Below are 23,049 nucleotides of genomic sequence, written 5' to 3'. Positions count from 1 at the left end.
ACGAAGTGTAACCCGCCAGTTATGTTGCCGGTCAAACTGACCCGTTTTAAAGTTGGAAAAATCCAGAAAAAAACAAATTCAAAGAAATGGAAGCTGTTTGGGGAAAAAAAAATAGAAAAGGACAAAAAAAAGGTATTCACCTTTTTTTTTTTTTTGGTCCTTTTCCATTTTTTTTCAGAAAATTTTTAAAGCATGAAGATGACATACACTTACTGTTAAATTGAAATATTTTTTCTATTTACTCTAATGTATTATTTCTAATTCATTGATTTACCTTCCTGTTCTAAAGCAATTTATATTGAAGAAAATCTACACTAAGAATTTTTAAAAATTATTTTAAATGAAGAATAAAAACATGCATCCAAACAATTATTCACACATTAAAAAAAAAAAAAAAAAATGACAAAAGTAATTCTGCTTGTCTTATTTATTTTTTTGTTTTCTCTTTGAATTTTTACAAATAATGTAAAAATTGTTTTACAAATTTTACACATTGGCCATGAACATTGTAACAATTTTGGATACAGGAAAAGAAATGACTAAAAAAAAAAAAAAAACGCACGTTAACATTCCCTTACGCGGATACATTTGTCTGTTTCAGAGTCCACAGTCTCCACTTGGCTGCAGCGGCCTGCAGTGTCTGCTATATCAGTGTCACAATTTAGAACACATGGCCACAAATTACAAAAATAGAAATGCGCTAACCCGTGTGCCTTTTCTGTGGAATAAACTCAATACGTTGTCAACAACATTGACATGAGCCCCCTGTGTCGCTGTCGGGTCATTTTGACCCGCCACGTCAAATGAGAGATTTAAGCGGCACAATTCCCATGTTTTTTCAGGGCTTAAGCTTTTTCCAATGTGGGAATTTATTGGCCTTATATTTCATTTTGTTTTGTGCCTGCGGTCTAATCATAACCACCTGAGCTGGCAGCTTATCTTATGGGAATACAAATTGAAAAAACATGTTTAAAGGCAGAGCTCGTTCACCTTCCAGTGGGGCTCACGAGGATATCAGCCTGGTGGCTATGTTGCGTGAATGAAACAAACTCCAGCGTTAGCATGTGCTAGCCTAGCTCTTAACGTCTGATGCTCCCCGGTGCGACGGAGCGCTGCGACCGTCACGCCGCTGGAGATCGTGCAGATCCTTCGCTAACCAGCTCCAGACTTTCAGGAACCTCTTGGCCGTTGATTTCATAGTGGCGTTTGTACAAATGGCTGCACGACGCCGAAGCGGCGCAATTGACACGCGGTCGGAAGAGCGTGTCAGTGACGACTTCCGACAGACTCGTAGGCTCGCCGTTTAGACTGTGGAGCCGACGATGCTCTTTCCAACCGAAAGCCACGTTGCCGGCAAGCCGAGTCCACGCCGTACGAGTGACGTAAACCGGCTCACGCTGCTGCCGGGCCTTAGTTCTGCAAGCTGCAAGATTACGCTCCGTAGTCTCGGCTTTTCTGCCGCGCCAGTTGTAACATTTGAGGATTTATGGCAAGAAATGAACACACACGCTAACCTTAGTTTACATCATTGCCATTCCCTTCGTTTTAGAGTCCACAGTCTCCACTTTGCTGCAGCGGCTCGCAGTCTCTCCTTGGATAAAATTGCTACGTCATTGTAACGTGTAAGGATACACAGAAAGAAATTACAAAAACAAACTCATGCTAACATTAGTTTATCCTCTGCTTTACCTTTGGAGGCTTGCGTATCATTCTTGTGCTGCCCTCAGTCTCCACTCAGATAAAATTGCTATGCCATTTGAGGTTACATGGCAAGAAGTGCTAACAATGAACATACACGCCACTGTTCGCTTACTGTTGCTGTGCCTTAGCTCTGTATGCTGCAGTATTACACTCCATAGTCTCCACTTTGCTGCAGCGGCCCTCAATTGTAACATTTGAGGAGACACAAGATGACAAAAATCAATATGTACACAAATATTAGCGTACCCTGTGCTTTAGCTGTGTACTCTGAAAATTTACACTCCACAGTCTCCAATTTGCTGGAAGGGCCCTGTCTTTTCCAAGATAAAATTGTATAATTTGAGGATATACACCAAGAAATGACAAAATATATATATATATATTTACACGAACATTAGCATACCCTGTGCTTTCGCTGTGCACTCTGCAGCATTTAGACTCCGTAGTCTCCACTATGCTGCGAGGGCTCGTTTTCTTGCCGCCTTCAATCTCTTCTCGGAATAAATTCCAATTCAACCAAACTTTTTACAGAAAAGCTTAATTATCTCCCGCTAACGTTGCTGTATTTTCCTGCTGAGTCTCATTTTCTTGCTGCCCTCAATCTCCTTTTGGATAAAATTCCTATTCAACCTATTTACCGCTGAGCTTAATTGTCCCAGGCTAATGTCACTGTGTTTCCCTTCCGTCCACTAGGTGGAGCAGCAGTCCCAGTACATCCAGGGCTACAAGGTGATGTACAGGCCATCTCCGGAGGGGCAGCCACGCAGCGACTGGGCCACGTTCGAGGTGCGCACGCCGGGCGAGGACAGCGCCGTGGTGCCGCAACTCCGCAAGGGCGTCACGTACGAGTTCAAAGTGCGGCCCTTCTTCAACGAATTCCAGGGCAGCGACAGCGACATGAAAATCGGCCGGACCCTGGAGGAAGGTGTGTGTCTTTGTGTTTGTGTGCTTTAGCGCTCGCATGCGTGCACACGTGTTTTCATGTGTACACTCTTTTATATGCACAGCTTGCATGTGTGTGAGTAGACAACAGCTGTTCACACCAGGCAGAGTGATGGGCGTGCGAGTCCAGGGGGGATTATGTTCAAACGTGACACATCTAAGCATTCCTGCAAGGCCTTACGTGCAATTGACAGACAGTCAAAACGAGCGTTGGACTGACACAAATGGCCGTGTGACAATTTTATACAGACTCTTGGGTGTACCGGGTGCCCTAATGATGCTACTTTAGAGCTAAATATCCTTTTTCCATCCTAAATCCACGTTGGCAGCAGTTATGTACGCCGCAGTCTCTACTTTGCTGCAGCGTGAATTGTATCATTTGAGGATACACGGCTAGAAATGACAAAACTAAAAACACGCAAACCTTAGTTGACACCGTTACCGTTCCTTCGTTTTTGAATCCACAATCTCCACTTTGCTGCAGGGGCCCAAAGTCTCCCATTGTAACATGCGAGGAGGAATAGCAAGAAATGACAAAAATAAACACACTAACCTCCGCTTACCCTGTGCTTTCGCTCCAGCTGTTGCAATATTACACAGTGGCCGGTTTCCGTGTTGCCCTTAGTCTCTTCTCGGATAAAATTGCAACGTGATTGTAACATTTGAGAATACGCAGCAAGAATTTGACAAACATAAACACACACGAACTTTTCTCGTGTACAATATGTAACTGCACATTTTAATCACGCCGCAGATGGAAAAATGTCCTCGCCCGCCAAAGTGTTTACTGCAAAGTGTATTTACGTTATTGATGTGTTTTTGTATTCAATGTAGTGCTGCCTTTGATGAAAATGACTGCTTTCACATCACTGACCGCCCACACTCTTCCTTTTTTAGCATGTGTTTGTCATTATTTTTAGTCTCTCTTTAACTGTGCTCTAATTTCCTCTTAAATTCATCAACTGTCTTGCTCGGTAAAATGGAGATGAAAGGTATTCACGCGTTTAGTTTGTTCGTTGAACTGGTCTGAAATAAGGTGTGTGTGTGTGTGTGTGTGTGTGTGTGTGCCAGCAAAAAAAAATTTGTAGCTATTTTTCTACCAATATTTTTTTAAGTTCAACATAACAGGAGGGTTAAACAGTATCCATGTTGCCATCATTCCTTTGTTGTCTGGAAGTAGGCGAGAGTACCTCCAATTGTCTATGTCGCGCACAGGTGTGTCTCATATATTTCTTCCTTCCTTTGTCTACATCCCCAACCTCCCATCAGTGCCCAGCGCGCCTCCCCGCGAAGTTACGGTGGCAGAGAGCGGCGACAACGGGACCGCCATCGTGGTCTCCTGGCAACCGCCGCCGGAGGAGGAGCGGAATGGGGTGGTCCAGGAGTACAAGGTAACAAACGCCCCATGCGGCATGTGGAGGGGACGCAAACACACAAAGAGGCAGATGTGTGTGTGCAATCGTGTGTCGCTATTAATTAAATAAATGGGAAAAAGCACATCACACTGCTGTGAAATACTGCCATCTAGTGGAAAGTGTAAAACTTCTCCAGGTAAATGTGGCGTGGCTCAAGTTGGATTTTTTTATTCCCCCCCACCCCCCCAGCAGTGCATTCTGCTTTTATTTGTTTTATGCAACTGCCTGTCTACATTGTTCATTGTTAATGAAGGGTTCTTTTAAATGAACTTAATTGTTTCAATTATTATTGGCAATATGTGACATGCACAATGAAAACAATCTAAATATTACAAAATGTCTCTCACTTAAATTTTACCGCAGTACCTTTGTATCCATACAGAAAGTGTCTCTTTTAACTCTCTTTTAACTTTTAATTTGGCTTCTTGTTATGAATTGTACATTACCGCGTGTACAGTGGCCGCACTTTGTAGATGAGTAGCGTTCATTTGTGTCTCGGCAATGCTGCGGGTGTTCAATGCCAGTGCATGCTTGTTTGCAGCATGTTGTTATATGTTAGGAAAAACAACATAAGCCGCTTGTATTTCCCGGCCATTTGCGGTCGTTTTATGGCTTTCAGCTGAGGCTTTTTTTTTTTTTTTTTTTTCTCTCTCTCTCTCTCTCTCTCTCTCGCATGTGAGCCATTCGATGCCCAGGAAGCGTGTGTCGGGAGAGCAGAACGTCTGGATGTGGATGTATGGTTCTCTTTGTGACCTTTGTGCTTTAGCTTAGCTGGGGAGCACAAACCCCGCCCCTTCCCTGGAGTGACAGCTCCTCCAAGTCACTCTAATTGGCTTACGGGCCTGATTACTGATACCCCCACCCCACCCCATTTGTTTTCCATTGGGCGAGACATGTTATGGTTGCTGTGCTTTAATACTGAGTCTTTGTTCGTGGCGGGCTGGAAAACATAACGTTGTGTTTTTGAAATGTTCACCGTAACACGATAGCCGCGTGCGTCCCACTGAGATGAAGCTATCGTAGTGGCCGCCCGCAGCAGCCGCCGTGATGGATTCTGTTCAATTCATTTCCAGAGCTTTTCACCATCTCGTCACACGTACTCGCGGGTGGCAACAGTACAGCGCACCCTCGTATTCGCAGGGGATAGGGTGTGGCGAAAGAGGATCATAAAGCATCAACGCCATGCTTTTAGCGTGTACGCAATCTGAACCCACGTCGCATAAACGACGGCATTCAGTCGTTCAATTATTCAACAGAAACAAATCACCTTCACATGACGCTCGTTAAAAGTGCAGACCGCTAGCGTGGTAGCGGAGTAAAACAAGAAACCACCCAACGTTTCACACCTGGATTAGTAAATTACAGAGTAATGTGAAGAAATGTCACAGCGGTCCAGCCAACGTTTTGCAACTGCCACAGCAAGATATAGAGTAAAAGGAGATAGCTGTGATTGCTGTCCAATCAACTGTTCACGCCTGGATAAGTACATTACAGAGTAAAACCAGGAAATGTCATCGTGCCCTTCCAAAGTTTGACACCTGGAACAATAAGCAACAGAGTAAAATGCTGTTCATCCCGCCTGTGGTAGATTTGGTGCTTGGGGAACGAGAGCAGGTACCACATCAACCGCACCGTGGACGCCGCCACCTTTTCCGTGCTCATTCCCAGTCTGGCTCCGGGGGTCCGCTACGGCGTGGAGGTGGCGGCCAGCACCGGGGCGGGCCCCGGGGTCAAGAGCGACGTCACCTATTTCCAACTCGGTGAGTAGAAACCGTCGCGGACAATATTTTAGTCCGAAAAAACAAAATCCAATCCTGAGCGTCGGTTGTGTTCGGCTCAGACGCGTCGGGGCGGATGACGGCGGCGGCGGACCCCCAGAATCCCCTGTCGCAGCAGATCTCTGACGTGGTGAAGCAGCCCGCCTTCATCGCCGGCATCGGCACCGCCTGCTGGATCATCCTGCTGGTCTTCAGCATCTGGCTGTACCGCCACAGGAAGAAGCGGAACGGACTCTCCAGCAGCTACGCCGGCATACGCAAGGGTCAGTCGAGGGCGCAATGTGTAGTGTGCATGCCAGGCCTGAAGATGGCGATGTGACTAGTCGCAAGCTTTGAAACCTCTTTTCAAACGTTTGCTTTTTTTCCCCTTCTACAATGTGCTTTGTCTTCTAAATGAATGCCCAAAGTCGCTAGATTTTCAGTTTAAGAAAATTCTGGTTTTTCATATGCACTTTTTTTGTGTGTGGCATATAGTAACAACAAAATGTCCACACAATTTGCAGAACAACAGAAATACAACAATATTGACTTTTTCTTTACGTTTTGCACAATATTTAAAACTAGTTTTAATTTACATTTTTTATATTATCATTATTATTGCTGTTATTACTAATCAATTATATTGTACGTTTTCGGAAACTTTACGAAGGACACACTTGCGCTCCATGAACTCCCAACAAAAAACTACAATAATGAAAAGATGAACTTTTTTTGTTTTGTTTTTTTGTACAATTATTCAATTTAAGAAAACAAGTGTTGCAAAAAAGAAAAGGTAATATGTTTACCAAAAAAACACTTTAACAAGTGTTACTTTTCAACATTGTTATTATTATTATCATCATCCATCCATCCATTTTCTGTACCGGTTATCCTCACTCGGGTCAGATTTTTTTCCTCTCTCCTCCACTGGCCATTTAGTAATATTTTTATAAAATGTTCATCTAATTTTACATTTGAAATACTATTAAATAAACATGTTAAATGAATATAAAATCACAAAAATAAAAGGTACTAAAAGAAAACTTAACAGTATAAAAATGCACAGAATGATAATATCCAGAAAATGTAGTTTTAAAAAAATCTGCTTTTTTTTTTTTTTTTTTTTTTCCTTTTTCTTATATCATTCAAGTGTGCGAAATGTCTTTTTCAAACCGACGTGAACAAACTGCGGCGGTCCTGTCGAGCCGACACGTTTGAAGTGAAGTGTGCCAGAGCGCCGAGCGCGGGGCCGCGATGTCTTTCTGGTGTTCCGTCCTCACTGAGCACTCAAAACCGCGTGAGGCCTCGCTCGCTCTTTGGCCAGCGAAGAGTGTTTGGAAAAGCGTTTAATCGCAGCCACGTGAGGGCAACGCGGCGCTCGGGCTGAGACGGGACATGGATGACATTTTGGAGCAATATACGTTGTAATTATAATGTTGTGTTATAGCCTAGCATTGAAGCAATTTTCGCCTTGATTTATGTTGTTCATCAAAGAGCTTTTGTCACGCTCGGACTTAATTGCGTCAGGCAGAAAGCATCTTCCCTTCAGATGTCTCATTTGGACTGGGTTCAAAGGCGGAAGGGCCTGCGGGGCACCCGACGGCGTTGCGTCAACACTTCGAAAGCACTTCCTGTCTTCTCAGTTCAAAAGAGTACGGGAGAAGCTTTAGTTATTCCTATATTTATTTTTACAAATCGGCTCCTTCCATGACATGTTAGTAATTTTCCCCGTTTGGGGGTCCGAGGCATTCAAAGACCATCTCTTGATTTTATCGATAAGTGCCTTCACCGCAACTGAATTTTCGTATAACACATTAACACTGCGCTAACACTTAAATAATGCTTTGATTTATTTAAAACAAAAAAAAACTTCAATAAAAAAATTATATATAAAAAAAAAAAAAATTCTTCTCGACTACATACATGTATCGAATTTAAAACGTAAATGCAACCGCTGTACTTGGGCAGTGATTATGTTGCGTACCACTAGAGGGAGCCCGCGTAGCACACACATAGTTTAGTTTATTATAGAAGTGAATATCCATCCATCCATCCATTCTCTGAGCCGCTTCTCCTCACTCGGGTCGCGGGCGTGCTGGAGCCTATCCCAGCTGTCATCGGGCAGGAGGCGGGGTACACCCTGAACCGGTTGCCAGCCAATCGCAGGGCACATAGAAACAAACAACCATTCGCACTCACAGTCACGCCTACGGGCAATTTAGAGTCTCCAATTAATGCATGTTTTTGGGATGTGGGAGGAAACCGGAGTGCCCGGAGAAAACCCACGCAGGCACGGGGAGAACATGCAAACTCCACACAGGCGGGGCCGGGGATTGAACCCCGGGTCCTCAGAACTGTGAGGCTGACGCTCTAACCGGTCGGCCACCGTGCCACCTAGAAGTGAATAATGAAATGTAATTAGTACTATTTTTCTCTCCCAACAGTGCCTTCTTTCACCTTCACACCAACAGGTAAGCACACACACACACAAAACGCATCAATTAAATGAGTTAACCCTCAGTGGGTTACAATTGTGTATGTAATTACAGCATATCTTATGAAAATGTTATGGAAACCTTGTGAATTATCCTGTTTGATCTTTCCAGTGGCATACCAGAGAGGTGGCGAAGGAGTGAGCAGTGCTGGAAGGTAAGAAATAATATAATGTAAGAAGTTTTTTCGGACATTTAGGACAAAAATAAGATGACATAAAAGAAATGTGGGAGGGGAGTGTTTACAGTTGCATCACGCCAAAAAGAACATTGTAACTAATATTAGGAGAAATGACCTTGAGAGATGTCCACCTTCTGCATATAGTTGAATTTTGTCATTCACATTCAGCTATTATACACTGAGAAATCATGCAAAATTATGGCTCGAATGATGTTTTTGTTTTATCCTTCTTCTCAACTCTCCTGAATGTGTGAAGTGCCAGTCAAAAAGATGTTACGTGAGCTAAATTGCTGCCAAGCCTGACGCAGTTCTTGTCACCGTTTTCAGTACCCTATTGTTATTATTATTATTATTATTGTTTTAAACATTATGTAAAGGAAGGAGGACTTCTATAAAGAGGTTGGGCTGCATGTACGTCTCTAATATGGTCAACAGAGGGCGTGCTGCGACTTTGTAATGCAGCCGAAAGTGGGTGTGGAATTTTGGTGGGTGGGCGTTGAAGTCCACTAAGCACGTGCAGATCCGCGCGCAACCACCAGGCTGCGCCGTTGCATCACTGCAAAACACTGACGCCTTGATGTGGCGGAAGGGTGCATTGTACACAAGAAAGCCCCAGTGCAGGTCGAGGCTTGGGCAAAGGGCGGCCCCGGACACCCACCTGTTGTGGGGCATCCAAACCGGCTCGGGTGGGCATTTTTCCAAACTATATTTAAGTTCGCTATTAAGAGCCAACCGTCAGTTTTTCAAATTCCTGCTTTATTCCCATTTAGTCGTCTAAATTTCCATGGAAACTGTCGCATGGTGACTGAGGACCCCTCCGAAACAGCCTAAAATGCCACGAGTCTTGCCTTATAGGAATGCACTAATTGGTGTCAAGGAAGTATGCCGAAGCGATGCATCTCGACTGTGAGACGAGCTTTGCGTGGCGGGGAGGAGCTACCTTTAGCCTGGGTCGTTAACGGAAGTTAGAGTTTTTGTACACGTGCAAGGAACCGTCAAGCAAAATGTTGATTTAAATATTTTTAATTTGACCTAATCTGTAGTTCTATTATTCCTTATGGAAAATGTGTTTGGTAATCCAAGCAAATCAAGTTTTAAAAAAAGAAAAGCCTCCATATAACTATATATATATATATATATATATATATATATATATATAAAAATGTGAGATATTAGTGAGCAGGTGAGCCAGTGGTGCGTTCAGGGTTGACGGGCAATTTGAGGACTGTACATTTAGCAACATTGCAAGTGAGTTTTATCCGTTTGTCTAATCCGGGCGTGGCTCAGGGAAAGTGTTGTCGGCTTTGGGCAAGTCGAGCGCACACACAATCTGTTTAGCTGGGATTTATATATATATATATATATATATATATATATATGTATGTGTGTGTGTGCGTGTGTGTGTGTGTGTGTGTGTGTGTGTGTGTGTGTGTGTGTGTGTGTCTCCAAAAGGCAAACGGTACTAAAGCCGGATTTGTAGTTTCCCTCTTCTCAGCTGCTGGATGAATAAACTGCTCATAATCTTCTCTTTCAAATGGGATGTTACTGCAATTCATTCACATTAACGCCATTGTGTTGTGTTTTGTTAACCATTTCTGTGCAGGCCGTTGCGTAAAACTACAGGAATTAAAAACATTTTTTTAATTGTCAAGGACAAACCTATGAAAATAATTATAATATATTCATATTTGAAGAATATTGAATATTTTTTTATGTTGCCTGTTATTGTGATTAATTGAATTGGGGAACGAGAGCAGGTACCACATCAACCGCACCGTGGACGCCGCCACCTTTTCCGTGCTCATTCCCAGTCTGGCTCCGGGGGTCCGCTACGGCGTGGAGGTGGCGGAAGTCAGGAATTTTGGTTCCTGACTTCATTCACAAAGTTTGCAGTTTTTATCCACAATTCTAAAACTATTATCATATCAATGTGACACATAAACAGACAAGTTGCCATGTTTATGTCTGTATTACTATTTTCTTGTGAAAATATGTAGTCACGTATGCCTACAATATGACAACATTTCATTCTCACATTTGGAATATTTCCACTTTTCTTTCTGGTATACCCCTCCTTTATCCACTTTATCGTGGTGGAGGGGTTTGTGTGTCCCAATGATCCTAGGAGCTAAGTTGTCTGGGGCTTTATGCCCCTGGCAGGGTCACCCATGGCAAACAAGTCCTAGGTGAGGCACCAGACAAAGAACAGCTCCAAAAACCCCTATGATGACAAACAATTCAGGAAGACGTTTTCCCTTGCCCGGAGGCGGGTCACCGGGGCCGCCCTCTGGAGCCAGGCCTGGAGCTGGGCCTCGAAGGCGAGCGCCTATTGGCCGGGCCTGCACCCATGGGGCCCGGCCGGGCACAGCTCGAAAGGGTAACGTGGGTCCCCCTTCCCGTGGGCTCACCACCTGCGGGAGGGGCCGTAGGGGTTGGGTGTAGTGCGAGCTGGGCGGTGGCCGAAGGCGGGGACCTTGGCGGCTACAGAAGCTGGCTCTAGGGACGTAGAATGTCACCTTTCTGGGAGGGAAGGAGCCCGAGCTGATGTGTGAGGTCGAGAAGTTCCGACTAGATATCGTCGGGCTCGCCTCCACACACGGCTTGGGCTCTGGTACCAGTCCTCTCGAGAGGGGTTGGAATCTTTTCCACTCTGGAGTTGCCCACGGTGAGAGGCGCCGAGCAGGTGTGGGTATACTTATTGCCCCCCGGCTCGGCGCCTGTAGGTTGGGGTTCACCCCGGTGGACGAGAGGGTACCCTCCCTCCGCCTTTGGGTGAAGGGACGGACGGGTCCTGACTGTTGTTTGTGCCTATGCACCAAACAGCAGTTCAGAGTATACACCCTTTTTGGAGTCCTTGGTAGGGTTGCTGGAGAGCGCTCCCGCTGGGGACTCCATCGTTCTGCTGGGGGACTTCAATGCTCACGTGGGCAATGACAGTGAGACCTGGAAGGGTGTGATTGGGAGGACAAGCCTCTGCAACATCGCGTGGACATCGGGGTCAGTGCCTCTGGATTGGCAGACTGGGGTGGTGGTCCTCCTTTTTAAAAAGCGGCACCGGAGGATGCGTTCCCTGGTAAGGTCTATTCAGGGGTGCTGGAGAGGAGGGTCCGTCGGGAAGTCGAATCTCAGATTCAGGAGGAACAGTGTGGTTTTCGTCCTGGCTGTGGAACAGTGGACCAGCTCTACATCCTCGACAGGGTCCTCGAGGGTGCATGGGAGTTCGGCAGACCTTGTCAGAGCTTGGTCCGCATTGCCGGCAGTAGGTCGGACTCGTGAGGTTTGGACTCCGCCAAGGCCTGCCCTTTGTCACCGATTCTGTTCATAACTTTAATGGGCAGAATTTCTAGGCGCAGCCGAGGCATAGAGGGGGTCCGGTTTGGTGGCCTCAGTATTGCATCTCTGCTTTTTGCAGATGATGTGGTTCTGTTGGCTTCATCAAGCCGTGATCTCCAACTCTCACTGGAGTGGTTCGCAGCACAGTGTGAAGCGGCTGGGATGAGAATCGGCACCTCTAAATCTGAGACCGTGGTCCTCCGTCGGAAAAGGGTGCCATGCCCTCTCTGGGTCGGGATGAGATCCTTCCCCAAGTGGAGGAGTTTAAGTATCTGGGGGTCTTGTTCATGAGTGAGGGAAGAATGGAACAGATGGAATGCGGTGTCTGCAGTGATGCGGACTTTGTATCGATCCGTTGTGGTAAAGAAGGAGCCGAAAGGCGAAGTCTCTATTTACCGGTCGATCTCCGTTCCTACCCTCACCTATGGTCACGAGCTGTGGGTCGTAACCGAAATAACAAGATCCTGGATACGAGCGGCCGAAGTGAGTTTCCTCCGCAGGGTGTCCGGGCTCTCCCTTAGAGATAGGACGAGAAGCTCGGTCATCTGGGAGGATCTCAGAGTAGAGCCTCTCCACATCAAGAGGAGCCAAATGAGTTTGCTGGGGCATTTGATTCGGATGCCTCCCGGACGCCTCCCCGGTGAGGTGTTCCGGGCACGTCCCACCGGGACGAGACCCCGGGGACGGCCGACCCAGGACACGCCGGAGAGACTACGTCTCTCGGCTGGCCTGGGAACGCCTTGGGATCCCCCCGGAAGAGCTGGACGAAGTGGCTGGGGAGAGGGAAGTCTGGGCGTCCCTGCTAAAGCTACTGCCCCAGTGACCCGACCTCGGATAAGTGGTAGAAAATGGATGGATGGATTTCTGGTATAAGTAGCGTACGTGGTAATATTGTGTTGTGCAAATCCCTTCACGTCAGCGCCATTGTGTTTTATTTTGTTTTTTTTGCGTGCAGGCCGGGCCTCCTCAACATGGGCGAGTCGGCCACGCAGCCGTGGCTGGCCGACACGTGGCCCAACTCGTGCTCCAACCACAAGAACTGCAGCATTAACTGCTGTGCCGCCGGCGACGCCAACAGCGACAGCAACCTGGCCACATACAGCCGGCCCGGTACGTGAAGCTCAGAAAGAAAGGGGGGGGAAAAAAAAAAAAAAAAAGAACGCAACACCGAAACCACAAACAATAAGAGTGCACAGATAAGACAAAGGTGGGAGCTGCCACGAGGAAGAAAAGTGTGATATCTGGGTTAGCTCCCCCGAGAGTTCTCTCTTGTTCCTCTCTCTCTCTCTCTCTCTCTCTCTCTCTCTCTCTCTCTCTCCACAAGCACGACCTGCACAAATAAATAGTAGGATTAAGAGCAGGCGGCTGTGTTTGATTTCTCCCAGGCTGAAGTTGACATGTTTGCGGGCGGGGGGAGAGAAAAAAAGAAAAAAGAAAAAAAAAGGGAACGTTCCTAAAGAAAGAAGAGACTCAAGATGTTGCGTTGGTACAGACTGTGAAATAAGTCGTGGTATACATAAAATAACAAAAAATAAGTCAATCTTAAAAGCAGCCAACACATTACCTAGCTTCATAGCGAGCTAGCTGTCTGTGTGCTACTTTATTTGTTGGTCTGTCTGTCGGTTTTATCTATCTAGCTATCATTCTGTTGATTGTTCTGTCATTTTATCTATCATTCTATCGATTATTATCTTTATCTTAAAAACATCTAAGGAGTTATCTAGCCTCATAGCTACCTACGGCATCTCTCAGTTCGACTTCATCTAGCTAGCGAGCTAGTTATACTAAAATCTGTTAGGGTTAGGGTGAGACAAATGGAATGATCGCTAGCTACCCATTGATCACTATCGATCTATAACTAGCGATCAGTCTATTTGTTGGGGAATCGTTTTATTTTAATAGCAGGTAACGAGTTACCTAGCGTCATCGCTACCCATGTTTTTGATTTATAGCTAACTAGCTAGGTTTTGTCTAGCTAGCTGTCTATCTATCCATCTATGTATGTATCTATCCTAAAAGCCGCTAACGAGCTGTGTATTTACAGACATAAATAGCTATCTGTCTATCTAGTTATTTGTAAAAATGTATCAATCTAGGTATCTATATCTTGGTATACTCTACATACAAAAACAAAACAAAAGTCCTTGTTTGTCCTAAAAGCAGCTAATGAGCTACCTAGCGTCACGTCATATTTCTATTTCTGTCTGTCAAGCTTCTACTTTTTATTAAAAGCTAGTTAGCTACTGTATTTATGTACAATCTAGCGTAAAAACAGAACAGAGTAGGTTTGGTAGGTTTGGTAAGTGGTTTATTGATTATAAGTAATCCTTGATAAATTGTGCATGTGGCCAGTGAGTGTACACACACTTGACGTGCTGTGACGTGTTTAACAGGCTTTTGCATGACTCGTGTGTGTGTGTGTGTGTGCGCGCGCGTTTGTGTGTATGTGTGTGTGTGTGTGCGTGTGTGTGTGAGACACTAAATTACAAAATAAGATGATCAATTATCCAAACGCGTCTTCCGCGCTCCCGTAAACGGCCACGGCGTTTTGAGAGCGTTAGCCAATGACGAACCGCCTCAGTAACCCTGCCCGTGTCCTCCAGCCGACTGCATCGCCAATTACAACAGCCAGATGGACAATAAGCAGAGCGGTCTCCTGGTGCCCGAGCCGGGGGTGTACGGCGACGTGGACCTGTCCAACAAGATCAACGAGATGAAGACCTTCAACAGTCCCAACCTGAAGGACGGCCGCTTCGCGGGCGCCGGCGGCCAGCCCACGCCGTACGCCACCACGCAGCTCATCCAGTCGTCCATCATGAGCAACAACGACAGGGGGACTGCGGCTGGAGGAGGAGGTGGCGCGGGGGAGCTGAATGACAAGCACTGCTGGAAGCCCTCTGGCGGCATCCTGCAGCCCAAACAGGAAATGCAGTACAGCATCATGGAGCAAAACAAGCTGAACAAGGGTGAGTGCGAGGGGAGGCCCGCCCGCCCGCCCGCCCGCCCGCGAGCAGCCTGGTGGTCCCAAAAGCCTTCATCGTCACCATCCACCTCCTTCTTCTTCAATCTTTCCAATGTGGAAATCCATCGACGACACATCTTGACGCCGTCACGCTTTCCTTCCACCTTTTTGTGTGTGTGACATTTATCTAACTCAGGGGTGTCCAATGTCCGGCCTGCGGCTGTAAAATGAATGCTACGTTGTCTAGCGTCTGTCTTTCGCCTACATAAGCCACGAAAACAAACCCGCTTAAATCCTCTGGTGGCTAGAATATTAATATTACAAGTAGCTCGCAATTGTGCCGGATAACCTCTAATACGAACAAAGACGCTCAAGTTCTTATATAGTGGGTGAGGGTCAAGGGTCGGCGCCCAGCAGTGATCTGCAAACTCTCAAATCTCTGTCACCTTTAACAAAAAAAAAGCTATGATGTAGCTTCCCCCCCACAAAACAATATATAATTGCTATATAATTGCATTTTTTCACCTAGAGTTATTGACTGCTGTTTGCGCGTTTGTTAGAAGATGAAGAATGTCAAAGTGGCGTTCAATTTACAGAGAAAAACCCCTGGACACCCCTGATCTAACCCTTCATCAGCCGCCATGCGATGCGCTCTCATCTCTTCCGCTGCTACACTATCTGGATCATCTCCAAGGCTCATCTTCAGTGTCAGATTTCCAAAAGCAAAAAGACAACGTTATGTCTTTCGTCGCTCGGTTTTCATCGCTTTGTCAAAACTTAGTGACGTTTTGTGGCGTTTTTTTTTCTTCTCTGTACGTATGCATGCTCAAATATCTAAAACTCATGAATTACATTTGTAACACTACTAACATGCCATAACATTTGTTTACTGAGGCTCGAGTTACACTGCAGGTCCAAGTGCCCAATTCTGATTTAATGCCACTATCAGATTTTGTCTATTTCAGTGTACATTTGAAATATGGTGCCTTTTAATGTTTATTTGTGTTGCGCTCACATTGTCAGATACTGGGTACATATCTGATTTTTACCCAGACCTGGAAGAGGCCCGATTCCGATCTGAAGGTCACATTACCCCGCTCGTCTCTTACGCTGCCGTGGCGCATGTCCAAATTGTGCCACGTGAGAGAAAACAATCGTAATTGTGCCAGTTAAACCATGCAGTGTAAATCCAGCCTGTATGCACAGCAACTATTGGGGCATTAGGATTATATACCTATTAGGTTATCTTTGGCACCGATTTTTAATCTTGACCAATTGTTCAAATGTGAGACCCCACACTTGACGATCAAAAATCGGTGCCAGTTGTGATTTTCCTCCCCTATACCCGATGTCTTGTCGTAGTACCAAGACTGACTTGTGAAAGACTGATCGTGATCGTAAATATTGAACAGGTTTAACCATGACGATAGTCGGCCCTGATGTTTTCTAAGCGGATTCTGGTGGGACAAAAGTAAAAAATAAGTAAAACACACTTAACACACCCCACCCACACCACAGGATAAACTTTCAGAGACATCCGATAATTGGGCCTCTGCAGACTTTGATTGCAAAGGGGGGGTGCTCAAATAACACCCAATAATGGGTATGTGTCTACATATGTCTACAGTAGACAACAGTACTCTCTTCAAATCTTGCAGAAAGTCTTCCCAGAGGCTGAACTATGAGGACCAAACTCATATTTTTGCCCATTTTCACTTCCCGCGGGTGTAACAGCCAATTTCTTTTCCTGTTCCTCAAATCCTGCTCCTTAACAAAGAGACTTTGCTGTCACCTATTTATTACCAATCAGATCGCTACAGAGGCGGCGACGCCCCCATGATGCCGGCCACCATCCCGTACAACCACAGCCACGACAGCCACACCGGGGGCTCCTACAACAGCTCGGACCGAGGCAGCAGCAGCACCTCCGGTAGGACGTCGCTTACACGTTTGATGCAAACATGTTGCAGTGAGCACGGACAACCTGAGCTAAAGTTAGCATCATTTCCAGTACCAGCTTGTTTTTTGTCACAGTAACTGGCTGAAAGAAAACACACAATTAGTTTGTTTTGGGCATTAGCGTCCCTCGTCCACAGAAAGTGGAAATGCCTTCTATTTCTTGATTTGTTTTGACAATCGGCAGCAGTTTGAAAGCAAGCTACTAACACCTACAGGACGTAATGAGAAATTTAATAAAAGTAGTAATTTGAATGTCTATTTTTCGACCAAAACGCAAGTAATGTATTCGATTAAAGTGCGATTAATTACCAAGCCTCTGATTGTTTTGTTGTTGTTGTTACAAGTTTTCTCATTTGAGCCTTGAGCATCAAACCGTAGTCTTCTTTTACAGACTTTTTTAAAAAAATTCCCATCTTTGATTTCTTTCTTTGTAGGTCATTGCGTCGTTTGCATTTACTTCACTTTCATTTCCCGTAATGGGCTTTGCTTTAATTGTGGAAGTGCCACTTAATTCCGTCAGGGGGGCCCCTGGTGTCTTCTCGGGGACAAGGACAAATGGAAACACATTGGAGTTACGCCATGCAAGGCTGCCACCCTTAATGCCACGTATCCATTCTGATATCCCATTTCAAGTTGCAGTCGTTAGGCCTCACAGCTCATTGGTTCACACTCTTGGTATTAATTGGGTGCTTATTTTTTTATTTTTTGCAGCATTTTCTTTCCACACCGCGGGGGTAACTGACGCCTGCCTTTATTGCACTTGCTATTACTGAAGCCCTGAAAGGCACGTGGACCCATTAAAAGAAAGTGTGAGCATTATTCATGCATTTATTCTGCGGTCCATTCACGCTCCGTTAGTCGTCTGTCAATCATTCGGGCTTTGAGCGCGAGGCGGTGTCAAAGGCCCTCTTGGAATCGTTGTTTATTATTATTCTTCGCATGAACGAATCGGCTTTTGTGGGGGCCTCAACATGGCAGAAAGCGCACCAATTTTGGCAAACGCGTGGATCCTGGTGAATGGATGTATTTTAGTGGTCCCCAATACGTCCCCCTGCCAAAATCACTTGGTAGCGCCCCCTGGAAAGTTTGAAGGAATTAGCCCCGGTAGCACGTTTGACAGAGCAACGTGAAATTTGGTGGACATGCCTATCCTGACAGGACGCACGGAAAAAAAATCTCAAGGACATATGTTCGAAATTTGAAAGGAAGTCGGCCATTTTGATTTGAAGCAGTTATTTGGGGAGAATTTCATTGACTGTACTGTGATGGATTCTACTAACTAGGGAATTTGCCCATACGAGTCCCATTCGGAAGTAGCTATCCTATTCTGATGGGCGACGCTAAATTGCCAAGCTTTCTTGCCTACGCCATCTCATGTGGGCAGAACATGGCGTTTCGCCATGAAAAAGGGGCTGCGGGGGCCCTGCAAAGTTAGAAGAAAAAAATCTGCCCTCCGTTTACGCGTTTTGCCAAGTAGCACAAGCTTTTTCATAACAGGACACACAAAAAAGTCTGAAGGAGCCTTGTCCGAAATTGAACAGGAGGTCGGCCATTTCGTGGATATTTCGAGGCTTGTACTTTGACAAACTCTTCTAGGGAATTCTCCCAGATGGGCATCAAACCAGCCATCCTAGACAAATGCGTGAGGGGGCACAGCACTTAGGCGGCATTGTAAGGGCATAACTAATCAAAAAAAAGTTAGCGCTTAAACAAAAAAAGAGTTATCACGAACACAACACTAAGATACAGTATGCGAGACCGTCAACAGCGTGGGCGAGACTGGCGAGACACAACAAGGGAAGATCCTGGGTGAGGCTGCGATGATGCGCAGCCAATCAGCTCACGGCATAAATCCGCTCGTGCTCTCATTGGTCGATGTCGCGCCGGGAACCAATCACGCGCCTTGTGTGAGTGCCCGTTGCATGTACAGTACAGTAAAGTACAGGCCAAGCCTCTGAGTCAACTCATCTCTTTGTTTGGCATGGAGGGAAATCTTCTCTCTCGTGCATCAACATGAAACAACGCGTCTTTCCGCAGTATGGCTGCTGATATGGCTGTATTTTTTTCATTTTTATTTTTTGATGATTTATTTTTTTCTGGATGAATATTTTGGAAAAACCCGCAAAACGTGAAGCGCGAAGTGGCGAGGGACCACTGTATTTACACTCACATTCACACACATAGACAATTTAGTCTTCAATGAACCCAACATGCATGTTTTTGAAATCCATCTAACTAGACCATCTAACCACTCCTATTTCCGTGTTGCCCGCGATGCTAAATTGTGAAGCTGTTTTGTCTGCTCGTCAAAGTTTGATGATCATTTTTAGGATTGGCCATGAAAAAGCCTAAAATTATTGCTGCTCGCATCTTGAACTCAAGTTGTTTTTTTTTGCGTGTTTTATCAAGCAGGCAGCCAAGGTCAGAAGAAGGGAACGCGCACCCCCAAACAGCCGAAACAGAGCACAATGAATTGGGCTGACCTCCTGCCTCCCCCGCCCGCCAACCCGCCCCCGTCGCGCAACGCAGAGGACTGGTATGACGGGTATGATCTGCCCGAGGGGGGTTTAATCTGTGTCAAACCTTGATGGAGGGACGCCATGAATATTTACCACATGTTTTCTTGTGTTGAAAAACACGCGCGTCTCCGGCAAATGATGTGGAAATAATGAGCCTTCACTTCCCTCCCCGATGTTGACAGCTGCGACCCAGACATGCAGTGCTCCATGCCGCCCTCTCACATGTACCTGCAGCCCGGCGAGCTGGAGGAGGAGGAGGAGGAGATGGAGATGGAGAGGGGGCCCACCCCTCCCGTCCGCGGCACGGCCTCCTCCCCCGCCGCCGTGTCGTACAGCCACCAGTCCACCGCCACGCTCACGCCCTCGCCGCAGGAGGAGATGACGCCGATGTTGCAGGAGGCGCCCGACAGTCACGAGCGCAGGTAAAGTCATCCCGCGCTACGGTATACCGCACGATGACCGTGTCGCAGATTTTGCTTTTACATCTTTTTTTTTGTCTTCTCAGTTGTCCATCTAGCATACTGTATGTGGTTCCAATTTGGTAGCGATCAGAAGAAATAACTACTATGAGTTTGTTTTGAAAGGATTCACAGAAATGTTAAAAAAAATTCTTGTTCCGAAGTGAATCTGGCTTCATGAGCTGAATTTAAAAAGAATAAATAAATACATTTTAAAAAGGCAGGCGGTTGAGTTACCAATGTATCAATTCACTTTCAATTTTGGGTTTTATGACAAGTTTTTTTGCAGTGCTCCCCACACAGGCGGTGACAAAAACTCAACTCTTTCACCATTTAGCATCATTCAGTTTAAAATTTAGTAGCGATCAGAAAAATCTAAATCTGTTGGCCAAGATTGTATGGAAATGACCAGTATGACTCTAAACTGGCCTTTTCAAACCAAAACGTCAGCCTTCCTCTGTCTTTTCAGGCACGGGCTCTTGAGACTTTTTTGTGGGTCTCCTCATGATAGACATAGCTACCAAAATTCATGTTGCTAAATGAAACTGGCTTCAGGGACTGAATTTTCAAAAATGACCATTGGTGCCGAGCCCATTTTGGGGTTAGCGCTGTAGCTTCAGTTTGAGCGACGCTTGTTCACGTTATCCTCAACTGGGCCCTCACTTGTTCACTTGCAAGGCGCCATGCTGTGAGCCCCCCGCCCCTCTCACCCTCACACACATACGGCTACATCGCCAGCCCCCTGGATGGCATGGAGGAGGACGACGAAGAGGAGATACCTGAGGAAGACGAGGAGGAGGACACAGACGCCGACGTGGCCAAGATGCACTACCACCACACCCACCCCCACGCGCACCCCCACCACCCGCAGATGCACCCGCGCCGGCTGCTGCTGCGGGGCATCGAGCAGACGCCGGCGTCCAGCATGGGCGACCTGGAGAGCTCTGTGACGGGCTCCATGATCAACGGGTGGGGCTCCGCCTCCGAGGAAGATAATGTCTCCTCGGGGAGGTCCAGTGCCGTCAGCTCGTCGGACGGCTCCTTCTTCACGGACGCCGACTTTGCGCAGGCTGTAGCGGCTGCCGCGGAGTACTCGGGCCTCCGGGTGGCCAAACATCCCGGAATGCAAGGCCAGGAAGCTGCAGCGCTCTCGGGTAGGTTTACTGTAGGCGTAATAAGACAAAATACGGGGGCTAGATTATTATGATAACAAAACATTCTACGTCTTTTTAAGGCCACGGGTTCTCAGTAGGGTCGAGGTCGGGGGACGATCGCACAAACACGGCTTCCGTGACATAACGTATGCTCCGCTTTTGCTTTCTCAGCGCGGAAATACCAAATCAACCCGTCGGGCCGCCGTCCCGGCAGCCCGGTGTCCACGGACGGCAGCATGAGTATGGCGGCGGTGCACAGGAGGCCTCCGAAGAAGCAGAAGCAACACCCGCCCGTGGGGAACCAGAGACGTGACGCCTACAGCGAAGGTAGCGTGCCGTTCTTCACCTCCATTGGAAAAACAGTACAGTGGTTACTGGCTTACTCTCAGAACGAATTAAACTCGCTTTGCACGACAACAGTCAATGCTAACATGAGCTCTGGTGTCCGTGGCTAAAATACATTCACAAAGCTGTGCGACAGACAAAGGGGCAGCCACGTAGCGTATAGCAGCGGTAGCCGTTTATCTACATTACTCCACAAGCATGCAAATGGCCTCTATTCTCTCAACGAAGATGGACGACAAACGTGGGAAACGTTGTCACGTCGGGTCTGTGTGCGCGTGTGCGCTTGAATCGTCTTCCCTCGTGGCTGCAGAGCGTCACGGCCGGGCTGAACCTTTCGCCGGGCCGGAGGCCAAGACCGCTCGGGCGCTTCGAGTCCTCGCGGAGCTCGCCCGGCCACTTTTTGGCCGCTCGGGCCCGTTAATGAAATTGATGAAATGATTAGAAACATAAAAAACAGATCATAAAATGTCATAATAAAGTTTTAGTAGCATGTTTTCCCTCTTTTACTGCTCTTGCTTATTGCTCGGCAGAATTCATATAAAGTAGATTAGATAGGCCAATAAAAAAAAATTTAAAAAAAGGCCTTACAAGCCACGCACACACAATAGACTTGTGTGGATTGTCTACACCATCGTTTTTAACAGAACAACTGAATAAAACGTGTTGATTAGAAGATATTGTCGCCGTTGGGCAGAATACTGACATACATACCCATAAAGGATTGATAGCATCCAGATGGTCAATATTTCACGAACAAGTTCTCTATGAATTTATAGCTCAAAGAAATGAAAGTGTCACTCATTTCCAATGATATCAATATTTTTCGCCGTCATCAGTGACTCACTCATTGCCCTGGGAACGCACCGACATCCATACAACAACACGTCTTGGTGACTAGCTTTGGTCAACGTATGAACCGAGAAGATCCGATGCGGTGACGCGGCGCCACCGCATCGGCGCAACGCTGGATGCGGATGTGCTGCTGGCGCTCCTCTTTTCGTGCCAGCTGCCCTTGAGCGTCGGAAGCACTCGACAGCGACATTTAATACCTAGCTGACCGGAAGCCAGCGGAGCGGCGGCTTTACATTCAGCCCCCCCCCACCCATCCAGCCACTTGCACGATCTGGACGGGAAAAAAAAAAAATATCTATAAAGTAATACTTTTTCAAGTATTTTTTAAATACTAGAGCATTGTGATCACTCAACTCTCAATCGTTATTATCATGATTACTTTTTTTGAAGACATCAGTGGGCTAAAGAGAGCATGGCACTCAGCTTTACTTCTTATTATTACTGCTATAGCTTTCACAGTATTTAAATTTTTTTCCAGACATCTCAGTCTTTCTACTTCGTCCCATAAAGAGTAATTCAATGAAATAAAAACACGGGCGGGAGGGGGGAACACTAGACTCTCAGCTTGAATTTTTTTGATAACTTTCACATTGTTGGGTCCGATATATTCTGTTTGCTGTTTTTTCCCCCCTCCAGACTAATATTCTTCCATCGAGTCACATTAAATCGATCTAAAATCATAGAAAAAGAAAAAGCCCCTGACCCTCGGCTTGAATTTTTATTATTAGTATTGTTTTCAAACTTTATTTGTTTGTCTTTCTTAATCTGTCATGTTATAGGATCCCATACATTCCTGAATTTTCCCACCCATTTCAAAGTTTTTATTTGCGCCAGCGTAATTGACTTCAATTGATTTCAATCAATATAGAGGGGAAAAAAAGCCCAACTCTTGAAATTTGTATTTTTTTTAGCTTTCACATTAACGAATCCAATACATTCTTGTATTTAATGTTTTATTATTTTTATTTTTTTTATTTTT

General features: G+C 46.0%; 1 protein-coding gene across 2 annotated transcripts in view; it reads left to right on the top strand.

Moving 5' to 3' along the window:
• robo1 (roundabout, axon guidance receptor, homolog 1 (Drosophila)) overlaps nucleotides 1-23,049 on the top strand; it is a 156,899-nt gene that overhangs the window by 131,876 nt on the left and 1,974 nt on the right. Inside the window, exons 14-26 of one of the 2 annotated variants that reach the window (XM_061681304.1) lie at nucleotides 2,395-2,626; nucleotides 3,913-4,034; nucleotides 5,647-5,818; nucleotides 5,899-6,099; nucleotides 8,260-8,286; nucleotides 8,422-8,464; nucleotides 12,777-12,931; nucleotides 14,425-14,787; nucleotides 16,594-16,713; nucleotides 19,155-19,287; nucleotides 19,444-19,683; nucleotides 20,398-20,873; nucleotides 21,045-21,200. In XM_061681304.1, the coding sequence (XP_061537288.1) occupies nucleotides 2,395-2,626; nucleotides 3,913-4,034; nucleotides 5,647-5,818; nucleotides 5,899-6,099; nucleotides 8,260-8,286; nucleotides 8,422-8,464; nucleotides 12,777-12,931; nucleotides 14,425-14,787; nucleotides 16,594-16,713; nucleotides 19,155-19,287; nucleotides 19,444-19,683; nucleotides 20,398-20,873; nucleotides 21,045-21,200 (2,440 nt within the window). Of the gene's footprint in view, nucleotides 1-2,394; nucleotides 2,627-3,912; nucleotides 4,035-5,646; nucleotides 5,819-5,898; nucleotides 6,100-8,259; nucleotides 8,287-8,421; nucleotides 8,465-12,776; nucleotides 12,932-14,424; nucleotides 14,788-16,593; nucleotides 16,714-19,151; nucleotides 19,288-19,443; nucleotides 19,684-20,397; nucleotides 20,874-21,044; nucleotides 21,201-23,049 lie in introns of both variants that reach the window. The other variant, XM_061681303.1, reaches the window with a different exon arrangement.

Source organism: Phycodurus eques, chromosome 7 (genome assembly GCF_024500275.1).
Source record: "Phycodurus eques isolate BA_2022a chromosome 7, UOR_Pequ_1.1, whole genome shotgun sequence".
In the NCBI taxonomy this organism is placed as follows: domain Eukaryota; kingdom Metazoa; phylum Chordata; class Actinopteri; order Syngnathiformes; family Syngnathidae; genus Phycodurus; species Phycodurus eques.
This window is presented reverse-complemented; position numbering and strand designations above follow the sequence as displayed.